This window comes from Paralichthys olivaceus, chromosome 19 (assembly GCF_024713975.1).
Source record: "Paralichthys olivaceus isolate ysfri-2021 chromosome 19, ASM2471397v2, whole genome shotgun sequence".
NCBI lineage: Eukaryota > Metazoa > Chordata > Actinopteri > Pleuronectiformes > Paralichthyidae > Paralichthys > Paralichthys olivaceus.
Genome location: NC_091111.1, coordinates 15,294,421 through 15,319,701, shown reverse-complemented (window position 1 = coordinate 15,319,701; position 25,281 = coordinate 15,294,421). Strand labels below are relative to the sequence as shown.

General features: G+C 41.6%; 1 protein-coding gene and 1 long non-coding RNA gene across 3 annotated transcripts in view; one reads left to right on the top strand and one right to left on the bottom strand.

Moving 5' to 3' along the window:
- The first annotated feature begins 2,104 nt into the window (after positions 1-2,104).
- On the top strand, positions 2,105-3,690 carry LOC138405597 (uncharacterized). Its single transcript, XR_011239394.1, has 2 exons — positions 2,105-2,564; positions 2,661-3,690. It is a non-coding gene; the product is annotated as an uncharacterized lncRNA (long non-coding RNA).
- A 255-nt stretch (positions 3,691-3,945) lies between these two features.
- lin28b (lin-28 homolog B (C. elegans)) overlaps positions 3,946-25,281 on the bottom strand; it is a 28,090-nt gene continuing 6,754 nt past the window's right edge. The window contains exons 1-4 of one of the 2 annotated variants that reach the window (XM_020097711.2): positions 24,419-24,794; positions 23,304-23,497; positions 12,273-12,460; positions 3,946-9,717 (exon numbers count right to left, since the gene is read on the bottom strand). In XM_020097711.2, coding sequence (XP_019953270.1) covers positions 9,405-9,717; positions 12,273-12,460; positions 23,304-23,497; positions 24,419-24,428 — 705 coding nt within the window. In that variant the 5' untranslated portion in view covers positions 24,429-24,794 and the 3' untranslated portion in view covers positions 3,946-9,404. Of the gene's footprint in view, positions 9,718-12,272; positions 12,461-23,303; positions 23,498-24,418; positions 24,795-25,281 lie in introns of those variants that run through there. The other variant, XM_020097712.2, reaches the window with a different exon arrangement.

Sequence of the window (25,281 nt, the reverse complement as noted above, 5' to 3'; positions counted from 1 at the left end):
ACTAGTGATCTTTATTTTCTTAGAATCTTTAAGAAAAATGGCACAAATCAAGGAGAGGAGCGGGTTTTTTGTATTATTTTTGCATCAATATGACAAATAACATTGATTTGCAACATTTCATTTCCTTGATTAACCATAAAACAGACATGTCAGACGTGACCTGACAGGTCATTGTATCTATAAAATGTTTTATCAGCTGCAACTCTGTTGATGGTAATGTTGGTCATTCCAGACAAGTAACAGTATCTCGTCAGCCATTGGACGGACGGACGGACATCTCGTGTTCCCATGGGAATGAAGCTTCGGAGTAACCTGACTTTACTCTGGCGCCACCAGCAGGATATTGGATGGATTTCCATGACATTAGGTGACTTTTCACTTAGTATCAGGTCAGATCTTTAATGAGTCTAAACCAAACACACGTTAAATCACTCTCGTTCCCATGAGCCTCGGCTGCAATTTGTGTTTAGTGATTACCGGCAAAGATGGTTGACATGGTCGAGATCATATATGTTAGCACTGTGAGCATATTGGCATGTTGGGATTAACATTTAGCTCGGTGCTATAATCTTTTATTCTTGTTAACTTAATTCTGCAGAAAATGAAAAATAAAGAACACAAGTCGTTTTTGTGTTGCCAATTGAAGAAGAAGAATTACTTTCTTCTTTTTTCAGTGAATATTATCAATTTTAAATCAGTGCAAAATACAGGAAAATGGACCAAAACTTTAACAGGAAAAGTATTTTATTGACTTATTCATAATGAATGCTAAATTAGAATAATATATTTGCAAAATAGACATTTCAGCAAAAAGTGAATTAAAGTACTGAGTGCAAAAGTACTTTTTTTTTTTTACAGCTAAACTATGTTCATTTAATATTCAACATGTCTTTATTCACCTCCCCTCGGTGTAAAGCAATCACTCCTGCCATGGTCTGCATAAATAATTCAATCATTTGTTTCTGTGTGGCTCACATCAACAAAGCCAGTAGCAATCATTGGTGCAATATTCCGCCTGCGGTAGACGATTCCCCGACTCTCAACATTTTCAGCTCTCCTGTCTGTGAAGTTCAGCATGTATAATACGAAATCCTGGGGAAGTGCAATAAAAAGGGGAATTGCAGTGGCTGGCTGAGCCGGGCTGGTGTCGATAGTAGAAAAGTGATGATTTGATACGCATGAGGATCTTGCCCAGCAGTGCCATGTGTCCGCCCAGAGATAGCACAGGGAGGCATATTTGAAGAACCACCGGCCACACACAAAGATATGTAATGGTTTTACTGCTGCTAAGTGTCTATATGTGTGTTTGCATGTCGAGTCTCCCGCCATTTGCCACCTGTAGGCGGGTTTCTCCGGTCACACACGTGTACCCGGGGGGACAAACCCTGTTTTGGCTGCAAATGAATTTCAATTTGACGAAGTGATCCTTTGTGTCACATAACCATTCATTTGGATGTGGTTTTCTACCCGAGTGTTTTTTTAATTTTTTTTTATTCTTTGCAGTGGCAGATGTGTTGTGGTGGGTGGCAGCTGCAGAATGGAGGCGCACAGCTTGCTAAGTGATTCACCCTGCTCCTGGCGTCTCCGTTACCCCATGAGTCTTTTCACTGACAATGTTTTCATTTCTATTTGCTTTATGTGTAACTAGGGTGGTTGGCTCGATGCTTTGACAGCTCTGTCAGAAAAATGACGGCGCTGGTTGTCTCTGGGACTGAGAGGGGTGAGAGAAACTAATGGGGCGTTCGGAGGCTATTTCATTTCCAGGACCTGTTTTCCACACTTGTTCTGAGGAGAGCGTGGAGGATATGAGACAAAATCACATTTCAGATGGATGCTCCGTCTGATAAAATCCCCCTGATTGATACCGTGTATGAACAACTTCTGATGATATCTGCTGCGATTTTTATAAAATGCACACACTGTGAAATGATGCCGTTGAGTTTGGAACTAAAGTCACATCTCCTGACAGGGGAATCGCTGTTTTGTTCACTGCTGTCAAATAGCACTCTCGTTCTTCACCAAAATACCCCATTAGGTTCTTTCATACAAATGTTCCATTTCTCCCTCCTGCCCCGTCCTTTCTCCCCCCCCCCCCCCCTCTCTCTCATTCTCTGCCTTTGAGTCATTCATAGTGTTGATTCCACCTCTGGAGAAATACATCAGGCATAAGGCCCTTTTTCTTTCATCAAGGCAGCAGCTTTAAAGTAATTTTCCCCCTCTCATAGGGAGCCAAATGGAGATGAGAAGATGTCGATCCTCTCATCTCTTTGTCTGTCCCCTTTGATCTCTTTCAACATGAATTCCCAATGCACAGAAAGTAAATTGGATTTTTTTCTCTCCTGTCTTTCTCTGGAGCATGGTTGATCATACAAAATTGACCAGAAATGACTCTTAATGACCCCTGTGTTTTACTCAAGAAAAAAAGAATACCCCAAAACACACTCATGGCCATCATCACCCATAGTGCATTCTAATGAAGGACGAATAATGCGGGGTGCACTTGTAGAAGTAGTAGCCCAGTGCGCCAATGGTGTGAACATCTTCATGGAGGCACAGCCAAGGAGGTATACAAAGCTTTTGACGGTGCCTCCTGCGTGCCGGTGTGTCTTGTTGTCTGTCGCATTAGCAGACAGCAGTTGTGATTTATCTTGTATTCCCAGCGCAGGGGCCCCCTCTCTCTCACTGGAAAGGTTAAAGCATACAGCCTGGAGGCGGTACTACAAAGGTCAACACGCAGTTTAGGAATGAGGAATAGGACGACAGAGAGAAAGACGGAGAAGAAATGTACCCCTCTCATCTCCTCGGCCTGCTCACTGCCTTTGACATTGTGCAAACACACCCCTCTTACTGTTTGCAGCAAAGGCACGGCAGTATTTATTCTTTGGTTCTCTCCATCCTTTCTCCCCAACCTTCCTCCTCCTCTTCTTCTTCTTATCGCCGCTTCCCTGTGATACCTCCAATCTCACAAGCTGTAAAAAATAGCTGACCTTGACGAAGCCATCTCCAGAGATGGTACACGGGGAGAAAAAAAGGGGGAGAGCAGTATAGGGAAATGATGGTGGGCAACAAAGGGAAACTGTAAACAAAGAGCGTGGATTTAATGGACCCCCTCAAGCCTGGATGTGCTGAGGAGGAAGACAGTGAGAGAGACAGCTGGTTATAAAAAGCAAGGCACTGGGCCATTAAAGAGAAGCAGGAGAATAGAGAGACGGCTGTGAAGGAACACCAGTGTGTTTGGTGAGTCAGATGTGTTGAGGTGATTAATCTGCTCTGGCTGTGTCCTTCACAGGCCTGAGGGGGAGCGAGGATACAACAGCACCAGGTTTCCCCCTAGTGAGCGGAGTTGAGAACGGACGGAATAAAGGAAAATACATTTTTCTTCTGTCATCAGATGTCACATCATCAGATCTTTCTCATGTCTGAGTTCAGGCCTGAAGACAGCTACAGGCCAAACGTCAGACTAGGACACAGCGCCACCTACTGGGAACAGAATTTTTTTTTTTTTTTTTATCTTTTGACCTTTTCTCCTGCAGCAGGTTCAACAGATGAACTTGAAATCTGGTCAGAATATTGTGACACCTTAAAAATGCTCTTTTGATTTTTCAGAAACAATGCTTCTATGGTAACGCATCATTTTCCATGTAGTTTTAAGATGGTTATATCCCTAACATAGTAAAGTTCCAAGACTCACCTGTCATATATATATATATATGTTTGTGTGTGTGTGTATATATAGATGGATGAATGGATAGATTGATAGACTGAGTTACACTCGATTAGAAAACTGCTCTTCATGTGTTAAGGGTTAATGGTTTAATTATAGTAAGCAAAATGAAAAACAGGTTTGTGTGCAAATGTGTGTGAGAGTGAATGTTTAAATCTGAATCCCATAGAAAAGAAGCAAACATCTTACCACTCTAATGTCTAGTAGGAAATTATACATACTTTAATGCCAATATAATATGTTTATTTTCCAATCAAGTAAAACATTTAAGACATATTTTAAAAATCCAATCCAAGATTCACAGAGATTAAAAAAGGCAGTACACTTATATTGGGGCTAAAATAATGAGTGATATGCACATAGAAGAACATTTCCCCATTCAAAAGCAATCAGTGCTTGGCTCTAGACGTACTCCAGAGGAAACGAGCTCAGAAGACTCCCTCTGGCCTTGATGTAGAGAGTAAGAACACGGACAAACATGAGACCTGCGAGGTTACGAGTCAATACAAGGAGGTATCTGCACTTTAAACTGCCTTGGTTGGATTTAGAGGTCCTTTAGAGGTCCAACGGTCCAGTATGATTTCATTTACATAAACACAATAAGAATCCAACATAATACAGTTAAAAAAAACAGTAATCATCATCCCCTACAACACATTGTTCTCCAGTCAAGGCAAAGCACAGAGCAGTTGAGGTATGTGAACTTCAGTCATCTGGGATCATGGCGTGATACATCCTGTCCGTCTCCAAAGGCTTTTGATACGTGGTTAAGGATCATTGAGGTTTTTATATTCATTATATGAATGTAGGCCTATAGTTTATACTATTCTTGGGTCTTCTGTAGTCTTTGGACCAGATGTGCTTGTTTTTATTCACTGAAAACAGACTTTTCCTTCAATTACACATACACATTTATTTTAATTGCCGTCTGATGGAAACCTTGTATTTCCAGATTTTGTGATTTGGAAGTTTCAAACTGAATGTGTAAAAACAAGAAATTCATGTTATGCCAGAGGTGGGTTGACTTAGCTTAGCACAAAAAAGAAACAGCTAACTTAGCTCTGTCTAGCATTAGGGAATGCATACTAATGGACAACAGCTGGTTAGCTTAGTTTAGCGCAGAGACAGGAGGCCAAGGATAACTGCTAGCGTAGCTCTGTCTAGCACTAGGGCTAATGTTTTGCCACCAGGTGGATAGCTTAGCTTAGCAAATAGACTGGAACCAAGGGGAAACAGCTAGCCTAGCTCAGTCTTAGGATTGGTGAAAGTATGCTAATAAACAAGAAGCAAATAACTGGGACTTGAGTTGTGCCAGCAACTGGTTAGCTTAGCTTAGCACAAGGTCTGGAAACAGCAAGTTGGACTCTAAACAAAGGTAAGAAAAGCATTTCTTTCACTTGTTCATTAAGAAGCTAGCATCTCTGCTAATTTTAAATCTGTAGTGTTGCAATAATAAGGAGTAAAGTGAAGCTAAGATTTCACAGACTGACAGATGTGGATAAACGTGACGATGATTTAGCCTTTTCCCAAAATTTTAAAACATTTTCTTAAAATTTGGAGATGCATGGTTTTCACAGGACAGCAACAAAAATAAAAAGAATCAACTTTAAATACTGGATCATGAGAACACAAAGATATCAAGCATGAATTACCTTTTTAGAAAAGAAACACAACGACACAGAAACCCTTATTTCATGAAAGATTCAAACAGTTTTATGAGTTATCCCAGTTTCTTGTCCCTCTCTACCATCGCGGAGGGGCAGAGGTGAGTCTCAGATTGGTATGAATTTCAAAAATTAAGTTTGTAAGTATACTGATTTTAATTCTCAGTATATTCTGTTATGGCATATTACAGTATATCTGACACACCATGTTCATTGTTCAGGGTTTTGCTGAGAAACTGGTTCATGCGTGTTTGCAAATGTTCGATCTTGGGTAAAACCGTATGCAACATTTGTGATGATTGCATGGTTGGGACTCTTTGCATGTGTCGTCTCATGTTTGCATGATTAATAAGTAAGAGTGGGAAAATATTAAAAACACCAATTTGTTATCCTACATGCAGCCTCGACGAGCCTTTTAATTATTTCTAACTTAAGGGGGTTATTTCCTTGGCTGCGTTGAATACTGAACAGGACAATTAACAAGAGATCAATCAGTAGTTACATTGATTGGAAGAAAATATAAAGCTACTAAGAACAATAATATTACTATATTTGACTGTGGTTGTGTATTTTGTTCATAACTGGCAATACTCCATAGGAATTCTCTCAACTGTAATACTGCGGTCATAAGCAAAAAAAAAAAAATCAATCTTTAATCTCATGAGTTAGTTTTTTAAAAAGTAATAATATTCATCTTCATCAATCTTTTTTTAAAGAATGACGTCTATGCAATGTCACCATTAGTACAAAAATCTACTGATTTCATGTTAAATGTTAACAATGCCGCTCTAAATACAAATTGCAACAAGAAGGGGCATCATCTCCAAACCACATATAACATCTGATTATCTGGGGCCGTTAAAAGAAAAAAGGAAGGCCGTGACCATTGAGCCCAAAAAGAAGAAAATATCTATTTGGTAATCGGGTCAGACAAACAAAACATAGAGATAGGCACTCCTTGTGTGAAGTACAATCCTATTCTTCTCCACCTTAGGCCCAGCATATCAAGTGGTTACAAAAAACAGTTATGATAAAAAAACGTACAAACTAAAAACAACAGTCCATGTCTTTTCAAATATGTGTTCACACAGAAATGTAAAATATTTCATATTTACCAATGTCTATCGCTAGCCCAACAAACTGAGGTAAACTCACTGGCTGTCTGTAGCTACGTGATGAGGGTGCACCCACAGTATAACACGAAGCTGGCAGATAAAACTTCACCCTGGATGTGTGAGGCAAACATGCCCATTCTGAAAACTTGTGTAAAAACCTTCAAAAAAGGCCTTTTGATTGTAAGATATATTTGGAGTAACGAGGGATGAGCCGCTTCAAGAGCTGATTCGTTGAAAATGCCGTGAAACTCTAGTGCGACGAGTGGCAATTCAATTAACAAACGACTGCATGGTGGAGGTAGAGGGGGCTGGGAGGAGGTAAAGAGTTTGTGAAAGAATAGCGCGTATGAGGTAGGCTTTTGCTGTAAACAAAAAAAAAGAGTTTTTGCAGTAAAAAGAAGAAGAAAGTAACTCATCAAATCTGGGAAGGAAGACCAGGGAGTCTGTGGCAACACTAGGGAACGTCTCACACAACACCTCAGTACAACAGAGACCCACTGTTTACCGTACAAGCTCATCAAAAAATATACAAAACAAAAAAAGAAATGCACAACTATGTATAACTCAAGAGGTAGTTGCTAATATCTGTACATGAACTGGTTACATACGTCTCGTCACCATTGCTTAACAGAGTTTGCGGAGTCAGTCAGTGGATGATTCCCAAAAGAATACAATACATTTTTTTGGTTAATTCCCTGAGAACAGTTCATCATCCTGAGAGGAATTCTGTGTAAAAATGTAGAAATACATCATACAAAAAAAAGATGTTGTTTCAATAGAGGTTTGAGCATGGCCTGTGCTCCTTCTGTAGTTTGGTCATTCATTTTTTTTTTCTGTCATGCTGCATTGTTGAGATTCGATTTTAACGCACGCACACATTCAAAAAGCTGTACATAAACATAAAAAACATAGCAACCGCGTCAGCACGTCTTAACGTTAAATGCCTTCAAAAAAATAAAGCCAAACTCTTTGGTATAGAAATATACCAAAAGAAGTTGGTTGTCTACGTAGAGCTTTGTTTTGTTTTTTTTAAAACACACAAGCTTGATATCATCATACAAAGTTATTTGATTTGTCAGAACATTAAGATACAACTCCAAAGCAACCCAGCGTAAACTTTGTGAGGAGTCAGCTTCGGGTGAGCTCTTTTCACATTCAATATGGTCAGAGAAGAGTTGTTAGGTCACAAATAAGTGCCACTAAAGCCATACTTGGGATTCAAGTTATACCAAAAGCAGCACGCCATCTCTCTCTCACTTTATCTCTCTGTCTCTCTCTCTCTCTCTCTCTAGGGAACGTGACGCAGCAGCAGCGGTGGTGGTGGTGGTGGTGGCAGCGGCTGGTATAAGCATCGCATGGCTGGTGCTGACTAACAAATGGTAGGCACAGATGGAGGAGGAACAGGTGTTTGGATCTTACTGTAACACAGCTGGGAGAGCAAACGGCCTGACGTTCAGTGACATTCATTTCCAAGAGGAAGAATTGGTGGCGTGTTAAATAAGTAGAGCAGCTGTTGTGATGCTGTCACGCACAGTAACACAGGACGAGTCTTTGTGCAGCGTCTGAGGTGATTATCGTCTATTTGAAGTTATTGATAAGAAGGCGTGGCGATATAAAAAGGTTTGTCTTTGTCGTGGATGACTGGTTAAACTGAGAGAGAGAGAGAGAGAGGGCTGTAGGTTTTCACACGACAATAAAAAGTATCCCACGCAATATACACGGCTAGTCACCTACGTCAGAGCTAATTCCTTATATATGCATTACTTAAAATTAAGAGAATTTCAATTATATCTTGTGGCTTTACGTATATATTAATGACATATACTATGATTTATAAACTGTAAGTTATTTAAAACTAGTTATACAACAATCATAAGTGGAAATCTAACAATCGATTCATTACCTCGAATCAAAAATAAGATCTAACGTAATAATATGATGGGTTTTTTTCTGCTAAAGGCGTGTTTATCTATCATAGTAGGAAACTGAAGGGTTAATAGTGTTGACCAGCACCTGAAGACGAGGTGCAACAGTCTGACAGTTTTACTTACTCTCAGAGCGCATGCACACATACACACACACACACACATACACACACACACATACACACACAGTCTGTCAGTCGTGCACCACACATGCTTGCTCTTTTGACAATCAGTTGGTCCAGTCTATTTCATGTAAGAGAGAGGTATGTAGTGAGTGTTTGAAGAGCAGCAGCTCACGTGTTGTTTAAAAAAAAAAAAAATCCCTCTGGGATCCATAAAGTTTCCCTTGAGATCTTTAGAAGCCAAGCTAACAATCCTGCGGGTCTGGATTATCGCTGAGAGGGTCTTCAGCTTTTAAGAGTCTTCTTCTAATCCTTCGTAAAATGAGCTACCGTGTGTGCTAAAAGCGTGCATCCTGATTTTGTCAGAATGATTTGGGTCTACAGGATATTAATTTGCGGCTTTAAAAATAAAATGTGACCAAGCCTGTGAGGAAAAAGCATTAAAAATGGCCAACACTTAGGTCCAAGTGGGCAAGAGAAAACAAGGAGAGAAAAAATAAAGATTCATACCACGTTGTGTCACTCTTCAGCTGCACTGATTGAAACAAGAAAAACAGTCATTCCCTGCAGTCACCATTCCAGCGGTGGTTGCCATAGCTGCACCAGATGACAGCAAGTCAGTCAGTCACACACATTCACGCACGTCCGTACCCCATTGATCGTTGCCATAGCTGCGCTGGTTAGAAAATCAAAAAATTAAAAGCAAATAAAATAAAAGTAAAGAAATTAAGACCTCCCATTTTTTTCACAGGTGCGAGGTAGATGGGGGGGGCGGGGGTTCAGGTATCCTTGATTGAGGGGAGACACAAGGGTCGGGGATTAGCAGTGGATGGGTTCACCTCTGTGGGTTGTTTTCAGGATTTCCTCCACCTCTGGGTCCGGGGGCCGCGGTGTGTTTGGGGCTCCTCTGGGGATGAGGAGGAGCCCTCCAGGGGAGATGAGCCGGAGCGCTCCTCCTCCTCGTGGGGGCAGAGGTAGGGCCCGGTCCCTGGGCTGGTGGCCGAGGTAGACGCATGTTGGTCCTGAGAGCCTGTGGGGGGCGCCAGCGCCTTGTGGGGACACTGAGCCACCATGTGCGTAATGCTCTGGCAGTAGTGGCATTTCTTTGGCTGGGGGGGCAGGCCACACTCCTTGGCATGGTGATCCAGACCTCCACAGTTATAACAGCTACAGGGGGGAGTGAAGAGAGAAGACATGGGTTTAATATTTTCTAAAAACATCACATAATTTTCATGAACAGAATCATAAAATTTGTAGATAACAATTCATAAATGGAAGTAAATATCTATTATTCCCATTAAAATAAATACATGTGGCTAGAAAAGACCTTCGAAGGGTCTATTCTCAGCCCTGCAAAAATACCTGCTCCAGCCTGGATTCACCACTAGATGGCGGTATGATATTGCACACAATATTGCTCTTGCAGTGTGAGTGGCACTCTGTGGCATGCCAAACTCCACCATGTTATTAACTTTGACAAGAAACTCATGAGTGCTGAAAGCGCAGCAATGAAATGAGCGAAGGAGGCAGAGATTTCCACCTGTCACGATGCCACCAGTCGTTCCGGCACAATTTCAAATAAAATGGACAGTTTTTGCTGCTTTAGGTGTCAGATGCTCTTTTCTAGTTTTATCGTTGGTCTTCTGTTCAATTCTTAATAATACTTGAAGTATCGAAAATTGTAAAACATCTCTATTTCCTGTTGATTTTAAATTAACAGCCAAACAAACTCATGTTGTCTTGGCATAGAGGCGGAAAGCAGCTGAAGCTCATGAATCAGTAGGGAAGGATTTTAAGATTAGTCAGATTTGATAGAGCACCTACACAGTAAATAAGTATGTCAGCAAATTACAGCCACTACATAAGAAAAAACAGCTTTTACTCTAAAGTTTAGTTCAATCTTTGTTTTCTCTGCAAATGACTTCAATTACCTCCAGGAAGCATTGAACAATCATTGTTTTCTTTCCCTCTAATTAAAAAGAAACCCCTGTAGACAATTAATTAATAAAAGAGGTGAAAATATCCAGCATTTGTTTCTTACAAATCAAGAACAGTGTCACTTGGAAGACAGTTAACTATAAATTTGTTAATAAAATAAAATTTAAGGGCAGGTTTTAAAATGCTACTAGCAAGTGTGCTCACAACTAAATTAATTTAATAAAAATACTTTGATTAATGATCTTTAAATTAATTAAAATGTTGTGTTTGTGTCAGACTGAAAACTATCAAAATTTACAGAAATTAATACAATCATAAATTAAATTAAATTCTTCTCGGTAACAATATTTGTGCAATAAAGAATATTGAGAACATAATGCAGCACTTGATGTCAAAACTTTATTGATCCCTCCAGAAAAATGTCCTATGACTATGAACTGTTACTATTTCACATTGATCAATAACTTGATGTTTAAAGCTGTTTTATAAATTAAGAACTGTTAAGCTTGACTTTGATATTTTGTATTGATGGCTATTGAGAATCCACATGACTAATTGATTAACTAAATTAAAAAATTAGAAACCACTATAAGAATCAGCATTTTTTTCTTAAAAAATTGTTAAAAAAATTAACTTTTGCACAATCAAGAAAATCATTTAATAGATCTTCTTCAACAACTGGATTTAAAGATCCTACTTTTGAACTAATTTGTGATTTTGCAAAATGCACCACTTTCATAATCAATGTCTTCACCTATTATTCGCACACCCGCTGATTCTCCTGCACAAGTCACATGCACATGAAACACACTTGAGAAAGCTGTGATCTGAGGAGCACCAGTGCAAAGAATGGACCACACAATGGTTTTGTTGCATAACAGAGTGACCAGCAGGGGTCAGAGCAGCAGAAAATGTCCCACAGCGTACTCACAAAAAGGCGTATGATATCTACCTGCCATATATGAATCCAATCCACCCTCCATCCAGGGGCACAGGGTAGAGACACTTGACCTAACACTGGATCAATTAACTCAAATAAGCTGAATTATTCAGCTGTGTAAAACAATCAGGGAGCCGTCTCCCCAGATTCTGTTTCCCCCTTTCAGACTAAAGCATCTCTTTTCACACCTCCAACAGAAACTAGTTGGCAAGGGGTAGCCCCACTGTAGCTTTTCCATGACAGAGCTTGACATTTTAAAGTAAAATGCAGCCTCTTTGTCATGCGATGCCTTCCTACAACAGACGCAGTACTCGCTCGGCTCTGCCTGGTAGGGTTTGCCATACATCAAATGAGGGCATGCTCTGTCTGCCTCCTGTGTTCCAACCACTGGGCATTTTCAAAGAGCTCCATATGGCTCCATCTGACACATTTCAGCAAACCACCCTTTAGGATGTGGCTGAGGACAAAACAATTGAACCACTGCCACATTGAGATGCATATAAAGCCAATCCATGCCTTTAAGGAAGCCATCTCTAATGTAAAAGCTTGCAAATTGATTGAAAATAGCAGCAATGGCAGGCAAAGTACCCTATTCAATTCCTTATAATGGTGCACAATAACCATAGCAACAGGCATGTGCTCGGGCAGATTGAATAGATTTAATCTATAATCTCAGCCCACTCACAAACGGCTCGGTGCAGTGAGATATATGTATAACATGTCTTCTACTACCCTGCTCTGTAAATGCAGCCGCCAACACTCACACCATCTACTACATTCCTGCAGAAACAGAAATACATCAAAACACATTTCTTCTTTTATTTTTTTTAATCATCACACTCACCGGTCTCCCTTTGGTTTGCGTTTCTGGAGTGGGACCTTCCCCTTGGGTCTCCTTTCGCTGCCTGAGCAGGGTCCCCCACCTGGTCCAGTCACCCGCAGGGACTCAAGGCCCTTAGAGGACTTCTTATAGGTGAACTCCACCTGCTCACCTTCCTTTAAGCTGCGGAAGCCCTCCATCACCAGTTTGCTCTGTGGGGGAAAAAAGCAATTATCTATTTAACAGAGAGAAAAAAAATAGACAATATATTCACACCAGAGGCTAAAAGTGCAACAAAAGTGACATTTTAGAGTCAAATTGATTAATTGATAATTTACTTAATAAGAATTCTAATAGAAAATGTCCTAAGAACACAATTCAGTGTAATGGCAGTAACAATATCTCAGTCATTTAAATGATCGTAGAAACCCACACGTCCTTGAATAGTGATGAATAATTTGCGATTGAATTCATGTCAATTCAAAAGACATAATGTTTAAAGGCTTTAAATACACAGTGGTATGTTTTCTACCTTGTCCCTTGTATTCATGAGTATTTTTATTTTTACCTCAAATAATAAACTGAACCAATAAAGGCTGAATGCTTTACAGATAAATGGGTTTCAACCAGTGAGTGAAAGAGTCTCTGTTTTGAGCTGAAATATATATTTTTAATGAGACAACTCAATTTAGCATCAATGTTATTTATGTCCACATCCATCAGATTGAATTTAACATTCACGCTGTGTGAGTGAACAAACAACCATCAAATCAACACGTTGTCTCTAAATAACGAGTCGAGACTTATCAACACTTGCTAGTTTACTCTGGAGGCTTGTCGCTGCAGCAAACACAAGCCGAGCATGATGAACACAGGAAGACGTCATTTTCAAACATGGTGGATCAACTGTATGTGGTTTGCACCAACTGTCGAGATAGCTTGTGCACAGAAGGACTTGCTGTGCTCCCTTTATCTACCTTTCGCAGAAACACCACTTCCTATTCTTTCTGCAGCGGAAAAAAAGACAAGAGTTGTCTTTTCCACCAGTGCTATAATTTCCCATCAGCCCCTCCACCATCTGTCTTATCTACATGATCGGAATTATTGATTTGGTTTCTACATAACCACTGAACAATGATTTATGTCTCGTTGATCACACAGAATAGGCGGCTGAGAGGCGCTGGATCCTGGACCTTCATGAATCGCAGCCACCCCTGCAGATCTTGGCATATAGGTAAACACACCCACACAAGTGCAGAGTGCACAGCAAACCTACCTGCTACCTACTATACATCCACTCCTCCCTCCTCTCTCTAGATATATATAATACATGGTGTCTGTGAATACATGCTGAAGGCTAAAGAGACTAATGTGTAGGAGACAGAAAGAGAAAGGAACAAATGAACAGAGGGAATCAAATGTGAAAAGAGAGGAAGGAGCGAAAATGTGCTCAGCAGCATTTTTTTCTATAACGTCTGTGTCAACGACTGCAATTACAGGAAGCTAAATGTGATCTATAGGTATTTTATTTATAGATGTAAATGAATATGTACGAGATTTTAAAGAGCGGTGATGTATAAAAATGCAAAGTGACAAAAACATGTGAATTGATTTCAAACTAAGAAGAGTCTAGAAATCTGATTATCACGCTTGCTAGTAGCATTTTAAAACCTGCCCTTAAATCTTATTTTATTAACTAATTTATATTTTACTGTCTTCCAAGTGACACTGTTCTTGATTTGTAAGAAACAAATGCGAGGTATTTTCACCTCTTTTATTAATTAATTGTCTACAGGGTTTTTTTTTTTAATAAGAGGGAAAGAAAAGAATGATTGTTTAATGCTTCCTGGAGGTAATTGAAGTCATTTGCAGAGACAACAAAGACTGAACTAAGGGAGTGAAAAATATATTTTTAAATAGTTTTGGTTTTATTGTATGTCACTGAAAAACGAGTCTAATGAGAATAAACTTAATTAAATGATTTTTTTAACCTTGTTTGATCCTTATTTTCAGAGAAATAATCAAAAGGAGTTATAGTGTAATAGAAATAAAAGCATTAGCTTACTTGACACCCTCAACTCAATATAATTACAAGTTCTTATTAATTAAATCTAAAAGAATTTACTGAATCAGAAACATATTTTAAGTATTTTAACTTTTTCAATGCAATACGATTTAAAACATTTAGTTATATTTATTATACTATATTTAAAACAATTGCATTAGTTTGTTTGCTAAATTAACTCTTTTTACATAAAATGTTAGTTTAATACATAAAGACTATTTAAAAGACAATGTTTTATTAAAGTGAAAATAAGGTTAGTACAATTATTCTCGCATTGCAACTGTGTGAACTATAATTATTATTTTAAATCCTTAAACCTAAAGAAAAAAGAAGAAACTCATGGACATTAATTTGTCTTTTTTCAAATAAGTTTTAAGTAATGTGCATATTTAGATGTTTTCATTATTTTCTTTTTTTTCAATCAATGTTAAGTATTAATGTTACTAAGCTATAAAGTATAATTAAAAAAGATCCATCACAAGGAAGGAAACTGCTTCAAATGAGTGAAATTTAATTAAAAACTTTTTTTGTTTATATTCTAAAATTTTACTAATATTTCCGTGTCTTCTAAGATCAAACTTATTTTAAACTATTCTTTCAAATTACTTATGCACTTTGACAATTTCCCCAACTTTAAAACAAAGGGAGAAAAATCACTGGTGTTGAATTTTTCAATACAAGTCATTTGCCAAAAATGATTCCATTCCACTGGCTCAGAATTCCTCGTCTTTCTCTCCCTGCTGTTTTTGAAGGCTACAGCCAAGGCCACTGTGTTTCTGGTCAATTGCTGATGGACGACTCATTCATTTTGTGCGTTCGGGTATTGGATTTGGCTTTGAGGGGAAAATATGGGGATCTGGGAACGAAAAAGGAGGGAAGGCAACAGAGTTTGCACAGCAGATGTTAAGAGGAGGGAAGGAAACAGACGGGATGAGGAGGTGAACAACAGATAAGAGTTGATCTCAAATGCCTGGAGGTTCAAGATGGATCATTTATTAATTTCTCAAACAAAACAAAGCTTTTCTATTTTTTCATTAACAAAAAACACAAGAACCTGAAGCTGTTTGAACGTTCAGATCTAAATTGGTTTTATGATTACCCTGATTAGACCGGCCCAGTCACAGACGATCCTGCTGCGTTAATTGGTGAAAAGCAAATGTGAAAAAATTGCACCCATCCCCCATGATGTTTTCTGAATAATGATGAATAATCATCGACTGGTAGCACAAGCTCTTCCTCTTCCTCTCCTGTCTTCATACAAGCAGCTTGTCTCTCCAGGTCAAAGTTGAGTGGTTGTCTCAGCACCCTACCCCCTCTCCAACCCCCTCAAAGCCCACAATGCACCAGTGAGGAAACCACACAACCTCTTTTGTTCTGTAGAAATGCAGGAAAACACACACATGCATGCACACACACACACACACGCACAGATCTTCTCCATATAGGATGTGGTATCACACTCATGCCTTCATGTCCTTGAGAGTTTAATTTCTGAAGCATGGGCTTACGACAGCTCAGTCTGCTCAATTATGTAATGAAAGGCATCATGTGTATTTACCTGTGTGTGCATATGTGAGTGTGTGTGTGTGTGTGTGTGTGTGTGTGTGTGAATAAACAAAACAAATAAACTCCACAAATCAGAACTTGCAACCCGAGTCTCCTCCTCTCAAGTGACCTGGCGGGTGTCCTGACCCGTTTCACTTTACGTCCGGAGGTCAGGAAAGGGCACCGCTTGAGAGAAGGAACGTCACAGAGAGAGAGAGAGAGAGAGAGGGAGGGAGAAGACAAAATGGAGGAGTGGCCTGGAGCAGGGGGGTGTTATAGCGGGATGAGGGGGCTCGTTCGGGGAAGGGGGGCGGCGGCCAGTGGTTCATGGAAATGCCTCCAGCACATTCTGTTCAGCTCCAGTGGAGGAGCAACTCCTGATCAGTGGCTGGACTTTAGGGGAGCCTGGGCACAAAACCCCCATTTGATAAGGAGCCCCACAGGTCAGCGGCAGAAATCCCGAGGGTCAGCGGTGTAACCATCCCAGCACCACCCCCTGCCCAAGTGGAGGACCACACCAGCTCTCTGCAGTGCAACACAGAGCCACCACTAACACATCCTACAGAACTGAAGAAACTGAACCAACAAAATGGACACCAACTCTAGTATTGCTTGACTTTTCTTTCCGGTTTTCTCATATGTAATAAATATCTTCCTATAGCCCTCTCTCTCTCTCTCTCTCTGTGTGTGTGCGTGTGTGTAGGAAGGAGCCAGCGATCAATACGGACGCCAACATCCTGGATAGAAATAGCTCTCCTTTTCATTGGCCAGGCCCTCGTCATCACCAGGCCCAGCAATCAATACAGGAAGCTGTAACATGAGGGGATGGGGAAGTGGAGAGGAGACCCACCAGCTATGGAGGGGCTAATTATGGGATGCTTTAAATCAGAGGTGGCCCACACGGAGCCAATCACCACGGATCGTGCTCACGTTCAGAGAAAAAAGGGTGTGTGTTCGGGGTGAGCGTGAGGGAGATGGCAGTCACCATGTGGCGTGGTGCCATTAAGTAGCTTTTTACACACAGGAAATGCTAAGTGGACAAAGCTGGGCCAGATCAGCTCAGATGGAGGTAACCCGACAGGACGCGTGTACACCAAAGAAGAAAGAGGGGAGAGGAAAAGGAGCAAGAAGAGCTGAGCGAAGGAGAGGAAAGAAAAACAAACTTGCAAACACGCCGATGAAAACCACCAACGGAGCCGCTCTCGTGACGCTGACATCCCGGCACTCCTCAGCACGTTGTCATTAGTGGCCCTGACCCTTGAACCCCTCCCAACCCCCATCAAACACTTAAAAGCCTTCATGTTTCCCGTGTCCGCCCCCCCCCCCGATGACCGGGGCAAATATTTGATCTGGGGGGAAGTGGGGGCACTCGATCATCTCGCTACGTTTATCAGCACGAGAGGGGAAATGAAGCTCGCTGAGGTGTCGGTGATAAAACGCACAACCTGCTAATAACTGAACCCATTCACAACAGAATCTCAACAACAAAGAATACACATTACATCAGAAACAGTGATGTGTGTCACAAAAAGTCTGTCCGGATCATTTGAAACTTTCATAATTTACACTTTTTACACAGATATCGTGCATTCACACAGCCTCATTTTTCAAATCCCAAGCAGCACTTTTGTTAAGTTATAGGATCAACCTGGTTTTAGCACATGGTTTGAATTAAAGCCGTTACTTCAATGATTTCGTTACACTCGACTACATTTGCAGAAGCAAAACAAACAGCAGCTACTGTTTTTTCTCGTGTTTGTTTTGGAAATGACCTCAACCTGCCACAGAAAACATGTAATGACAAACAGTTGGTCAGAAGTGACAGAGGGAGGATGTGGGTTATTATCGGGTTTACTTGATAGTTAGAGATAAGCATGAATATGTGATCGAACGGACGTCTACACATAAACATATCCTCCAAAAACTGTTCATTACCACCTTAGATCTAATTTTCATTATCTTCTCATCAGCTGAAACGGTTTTTAATGAGAAAACTCACAATATTTACCAACCTTTTCTCTACACGATTATTTGAACTTCAAAAATCTTTCTTACACCTGCAGTGACACATCCTACACATATAGATGTTCTTTACCCGACCAAGGAGATTATGATTTCCCCTCTTTATTTGTTGGTTTGCTTGTCAGCAGGATTACGTAAAAACTATGGAATGGATTTTCATGTAACTTGGAGAGGGAATGGGACGTGGGCCAAGAAAGAACCCATTAAATTTCAGTATGGATGCAGATCCAGGATTTTTTTTTTACTTGCTCTAATATTGTGAGTGAGATACGCATTTCTTGACATTTTTGCCAATTTCCAAGGTTATCAACTCATTGATCTAGATGAAAAAAGCAGGTGTATTTTAAGAAACACACCTGGAGGATTTGGTGCAGCATGATTTGACAAAAGTATGCACTTTAGTGTGATTCTAGTTATAAAAAAATGTTTTATAAATGTTTTTCTGCAATCATTTTGATCATTTGTTGGTTACAGCTGAGAATTTGGTGCCTTTTTGGAAATCTATTATTATTTATTTGGTTGTTTTGATTATTAGTTATCTGTGGGCTGGGGAAAAGTTACACAGGGATTATTTATTATCTATCTTATAAGCCAAACTTTAAAAATATTATTCTGTTGAAAGATCATATACTTTATTAACAAGATAAAATTTCAAAATGTCCCAGTCCAGCTGAACTGGCTTCTGTTTGTGTTTCAGGTGACCTGCGGCTTGTTTTCAGCCCCTGTGCCGCTGCTTTCTCTTCTGCCACCTTTTCAATTACCAATCACTCCGCTGTATGTGGCCAGCTCCTCAAAAGGAAGTCATGTGACTACTCTTTCTTCTTCTCTTGCGTTTTTTGATGTGCAGAAGAGAAGGGTGGGTTGGGTGGCGGAGGCGGAGGAGGAGGAGGCGGGTGGGTTGGTGGGTGGGGGGATAGTGTGGCTGCAGGAGAGACAAAGCCTGATACTTGCTATCTGGAGGCAGAGATGGGTGGGGCCTGCATGCCAAACGGTGACACGGACCAGAGGTTAATCTCACTAGGGGCCCACTTTAACCTCGCTACACAAAACACACACTCTCCCTCGTGCACTCACACACACTGAAAAACCTAAAACATCTTCGAACAGCTCACACATGTAGACATCGAATACCTGGTTGTTCAGAGAAGAAAGCAAAGATCGCGCGCGCACACACACACACACACACACACACACACACACACACACACACACACACACACACACACACACACACACACACACACACACACACACACACACACACACACACACACACACACACACACACACACTCACTCACTCACTGAGGCGCCATAAATTGAACACACACACTCTGGAGGTTTCAGGAGAATAACCACAGCAGCAGCAAACTGTTCAACATTTCAAACTGATTACTGACAAAGGGCAAGCAGCCCCCCACCTCACCGCCACACACCCCTTCACCCCACCCAACCCTCCTGCCTTTTTGTCTTTAAAGAAATTCCTCTTTTTAAAGAATGCCTGAGGAGAGAGAGAGGGAAAGAGAGAGAAAGAGAGAGAGAGAGAGAGAGCGCACCCCCCTACACACACACTCCCCTACACACACACACTCCCCCATGTCCCAGCAGGAACTCACATGCACGCACACAAACACACTTACACACAGGGAAAAAACACACTGAGTGCAGGTAGAGAAAGGGTTGACAAACAGAGATAATGAAATGGCCTGTGTGTAGAATCACTAAACAGAGAGCAGGAGCGGGTGAAGAAGCTTAATTACTCTCGCTCGCTCACTCTCTCTCTTTTTTCTCACACACACACACACACACACACACACACACACACACATATACACACACACACACATACACACACACACACACACACACACACACATACACACACACATACACCTTCCAAAAGGAAATGATCAGATAGGAGCTCTGATGAAGAGGCCTCCCAGGAAGAGAACTCGTGGTCGGGCGGGGACCCTCTCGCTGACTCACACACATGCACACACACACACACACTTACACACACACCCTCTCTTACGTCCTGCTCTTCGTCTTTTTCCAACCTCTTGCTCATGTTTTCCTCCTCGGCTACCACTAGCACACCCCCCACCCCTCACCCACACTTATTTTTCCCACATCGCCCCTCCTCGTCCTCACTCCCCCCCCCTTTCTCCTGTCCTCATACTCCCTTTTCCCCTCCCTATAAAGCTCTTACACCTCTCTCTCTCTCTCTCTCTCTCTCTCTCTCTCTCTCTCTCTCTCTCTCTCGTGCATATCAGGGTCAGGAATAACTCTGTTGTCTTTCCGAGGCTGTATTTTTTCTTTTTTAAGATGAAATGACTCCTAACCTCGTGCCATGAATGCAGTAAAAATTGCCCGACCTTTGTGTCGCGTCAAACTCTCTCTTTGTAAAGAGCTTGTATTTAAAAAATAAAAGCCTGTTTATGCAGGTTTGCTTGTTAGCATGCTGCTGATTAGAAGTGTTGCTTTCACTGCAATCAGTTGCATGTACAGCAGCAACAATTTGAGCATTAATCAATCAGAGGAAAATCAAACTACTCATTTTTTTCACTTTTCAAGCTAAAATACCAAACTAATGCTCGAAGCCGTGTCTCAAATGTAAAGATTAGATCTTTAGCTTTTTCAAAAACGTAAACTGAATCTACATCTAAATGTTTGACTATTTTCTGATGCAATTTTATAAACACTGGATTAATTGAGTCAACAGATAATCTCAATTAAATTTGTATTGTATATTCGAATATCACAATTTGCCTCAAAGGGCTTAGCTACAAAAAAAAAAGGAAGAACCTTCAGGGAGAGTCACATCTGAGGGATCCCTCTCCCAGGGCCAACAGAAATAAAATAGATGTCAGTGAATTAATGCATTTATGCAAAAAATAAAATGTCTGGCAGAGATGATGTGAGGGGGGGGGGATATCTGATCTGATTTATCGATACAGGACAAAAGAAATCAGCTTCAGTTGCAGCCACACTCGGATCCTGACAGAAACATTTTAACATTCACACTTAGATCCTGAAGTCGACATGCACAAATGTAAACAACCGGAAATATCATCAATGTGTCTAAATGAGTCCAGACTGCCAGCAGACACAGAGGAGGAGGAGGAGTCACACAAAATGACTGACAGAGTTAATGAGAGTCTCAAGATGAATGCATATCGTCTGTTTATAGAATGACACTCACATTACTGTTAACACAAACAGGAACACTGGGCTATACAAACATTGTTTTCGTTTTATTCCAGTCAATTTATCTGTGGTCTATTTGGAATGATTCACATTCTAAAAATGTACCTATACACAGGATTTAAGAAATTCATTATCCAGAGCAGAGTCTTCATCTCTACACCTTTAAAAACACCTGGACCGAGCCTGTTGAACCACGTCATTCTTCAGAAAAAACAGAGAACCTACATGGCCCCGGCCACGTCCTACAAGATTCTGACACACACAAGTGTTTATTTGACTTCTGCTGCAGCTCTTCAGGCTGTTTCCCAGACTAGAGACCACCACTCCCACTTCTTCCCAGACTGATTCACTACTAAAACATCTCTGACCAGGAGCAGAGAAATGTGTGTGTATAGGTAGACGCGGTTCATTCAGTCGACAGAGCTGCGACAGTATCGATCCAAAACTGATCATCACATGGTTTGCGGGGATTTGCACTGACCTCAGCCTCTGCTCATTTCCACAGCAGTGCTCACAAATGCATGATAATTAAATACACTATGTTTGATGTGGACCACATCATGTACATTCATGCCAACACCAGAAAAGGGTTAACATGTCGTTTGAACAAAATGTGAATCCTGAAATCTATATCTGACAGCTGAACATCAGTTTGTTTTTTAAATCGTCTAAATTATTAGATAATACTTAACTACAATCGCACAAACATTTACTAAGGCCCAACAATACACTTAAAAAGACTCATTGAAATTCACTAGATCCAAATCTTTATTTTCATCCGCACCAACACACACATATATATATATATATATGCCTGGTGTTTTTCTATCACGATCCCAGAATTATTCTGTCTTGCAAACTGAAAAAAACCCTGATCCACACCTTAATTCACTGAGTTCTTCCCTGAATCATTCAGCGTCCTTATACCAAGTTTTATAATCCATCCTTAATCCTGCCAACTATCAAACAAACAAATCCAAACACAACTTCCTGAGTGGAAGGAATTAAAAATAAAATCATAGCAGGTTAATTCAAACTGTATATATATAAAAATATGATCAAAACAGGGGAGTGAACGTGATTAAACGTTTCACAGACAAATATTAAACGCAGCAGAGTCACAGAACCAATTTCATCACAGCAAACCAGCACGAAAATAGACTGAAAAACATCATAACTCCAGAAAAACAAACTAACCTCAATCGTCAATTTTCTAATTTTGGGTTGTCCGGCAACTTCAAACAATACAATCATACCTAAGATATTGAAGTTCCATCTCAGAGAAAGGGGCTGATAAGGAAATTGATTAATGCAAGAATCCATTTTTTTTAATCTGACATTTGTCATGCTCCCTCCTTCTCACAGGTCCCAACTGCTCAGCACAACATCCAGTGAGACCACAGCAGAGACACCTCCAGGAGAGGGTGTCAACACAGAAATGGTGGACATGTCCTCTCCTCCTCATCATCCTCACTCATACCTTCCTCCTCCTCCTCCTCCAGTATTGTAAAGCCACTTTATGGGACCGTAAAAAGGGGGCGATTTAACTGGGGGGGGGGGGGGGGGGGGGAGAGAAAGAGGAGCTGAAAGAAGGGAGGGAAGAATATGTCGAAAACAAGGCCTCTGAAATGAACTCCATGCACAATAAATCAACAGTGGAAAACAGTCACACGAGTGGGGAAAGGATGTAGCTGCAGCTTCCAAGATCACAACCTAATCTGAGGGTGGCACGTTTCGACTTTTACGCTCTGGGACGTGGACATGAAGGGGAGCTCTGCTGTGTAGTTTGGGGCCAAAAGTGTGAAACTAACCGTGTCACAGCCACATGACATGTCTTGCCTTCACAAAGCGGAGGGGAGCGGAGCTGTGCAGGAGGAGGGAGAGAGCTGGACGCATGTGGCTCAAAGAGGAAACCCAACGTGTTATTTCTCTTTCTTTCTTCAAGCCCGTGAACGACATGTGATTACACAGTAACGTGTTGAACAATGCAAAACATCCGGATGTTGCCTGACATGCAACATAAAGACCAAGGAGAATGAGGGGCCTTGGAGAAGTGACAGGGAAAGTGCTCATAAAACTGTGCGCAATTTGCTGCTTTGTGCGTATCCACAAACCAAACAGATCCTGGATGAGGCCAGTGCGCAGAGCAGATTGTGCAGCTTTGATATTCCCCCGTGCTTAATGTGTGTTAGCCCCTTTTTCAGTGCATCAACTTACTTGATGGACGAAAACATCCAGAGGCGGCTCGACGAGGCTCCCATCGCTGCTCGTCATTGAGATAAATCCAAAGCCCATCCGGACGTTGAACCATTTGCAGAAGCCCGTTCCCGACAGGACCTGAAGCCGAGGCCGGTCCTCCTGCTCGGCGGCGGACTTGGCGGGGTCTTCTCCGCCACCTTTACCCGGCCCTCCTGGAAACAAGAGGACGGAGGAAAAGAGGAAGCGAGTTAAGATCTTTTTAACGCGTCACACACACACACAGCCTTTGTATCGCAGGGTGGCCACCTCCATGCATGCGGGCGCCAACCGTTTTATATAAGTTTAGCAGTGTTAAAACTTCGAGAGGCGCGTGCGTGTGTGCAGGGGGGGGGGGGGGGGGGGGGGGGGGGGAATCCCCAAGCACTTGCATACACGAGCTCAGGGAAGTTTTTCTATGTGCTACTGTTCCAGCCATCACCCAGGGGCGCGTGGTGCTCTGATCCTGTCAAGGCACACACACACACACACACACACACACACACACACACACACACACACACACACACACACACACACACACACTCCCTCTCTAAAGAAAGTCGTTTGTTTCTCCATGACAGATGTTTGCCTCTGGCTCGCGCACACTCGTCCACTCGTGCTGAGGTGCATCTTACTGCTGCTGCAACAGTGCAGGGGGTTGCATGGGATCCAGAAGGCAGGTGTACACACACACACACACACACACACACACACGCTTCCTCGAGCTACTGTACAGCTCTGACAAATCCATGCAGAGAAACTCGCTCAGCACGCGCTGCTCGTCAGGGGAGATTCAGGTCGTTGAAATATTTTTTTGAAAGCCCTGGAACAATAATCACGTTGCACCTTGCCCCCTCCTCTCTCCTCTCTTCTCTTCCTCCTCTACTACTACTCCTCCTCCTCCTCCTCCTCCTCCTCCTCCCTCTCCTTCTCCTTCTCCTTCTCCTTCTTCTCCTCCTCCTCCTCCTCCTCCCCCCCCCCCCCTTTACTTCCACGCGCTTAGCAGATTCAGGGAGCGAAAGGGAAAAACTAGGAGCCCAGCAGAGGAACTGAAGGAAGAAATAACGATAGTGGTAATAATTGCAGATTATAACCTTCGGCCATGTTTCCCCGCGGACCCTCTGCGCCCAAGTTGCGTTAGAGAAGCTTCCTCTGCGAAAACGGGCTGCGGCGGTCACCATTAATCCGACATCCTCGATCCCATCGGTCACCAGTTTCGCTCGCATGGTACGAGGTGCGTTCTGCCTTCAGATCCGTCGATCATGTCTCTCTCTCTCGTCCCTTCGATCCCTCTCTCCACTCACACCACCTCTGTACTGATCCCTCTCTCTCTTTCACTCTCTCTCTCTGGCTCGCTCTCCCTCTCTCTCTCCCTCCCTCCCTTCTTCGCTCTCATTCGCTCGCGAGCTGGCTGTGCCCGTTCCCGTCGTGAGAACACGTGACTCCGCCAATTACACGCTCCCTCGCGACCCGCTCCCCTGCCCCGGGAACAGGGGGAGTCGCACTCGCAACCGTCACCAACGAAGGATGTTGTGTGATTAGGAATTACGTTAGAGGCCTAGAAGACAACAATAGTTCTGTAACACAACAACATCAGGCTCCTGCACACTAAGTGCAATATTACCTTTTGTCATGTGCAATAACACAATTCATTGTTACAACTAATGTGCAATATTAACATTCATGTGCAATAGTACAACGTTTAGCATCATATAATGTTCAACATCATGGGCAATACAACTTTTTTAATGTGCAATATTACTATTCATATGTATAATTACAACATTTAGCAGCATTATGTTCAATATCATGTGCAATATAACTTTTTAAACTGCTCATGTTTTATATTTCTATTCATTACTTTTCTTCATGTGCAATACTCCAATGTTCACATCATATATGTGCAATATTACTTCCATATTACTCACTCCTCTTATCATCAACATTACTCCTTTCT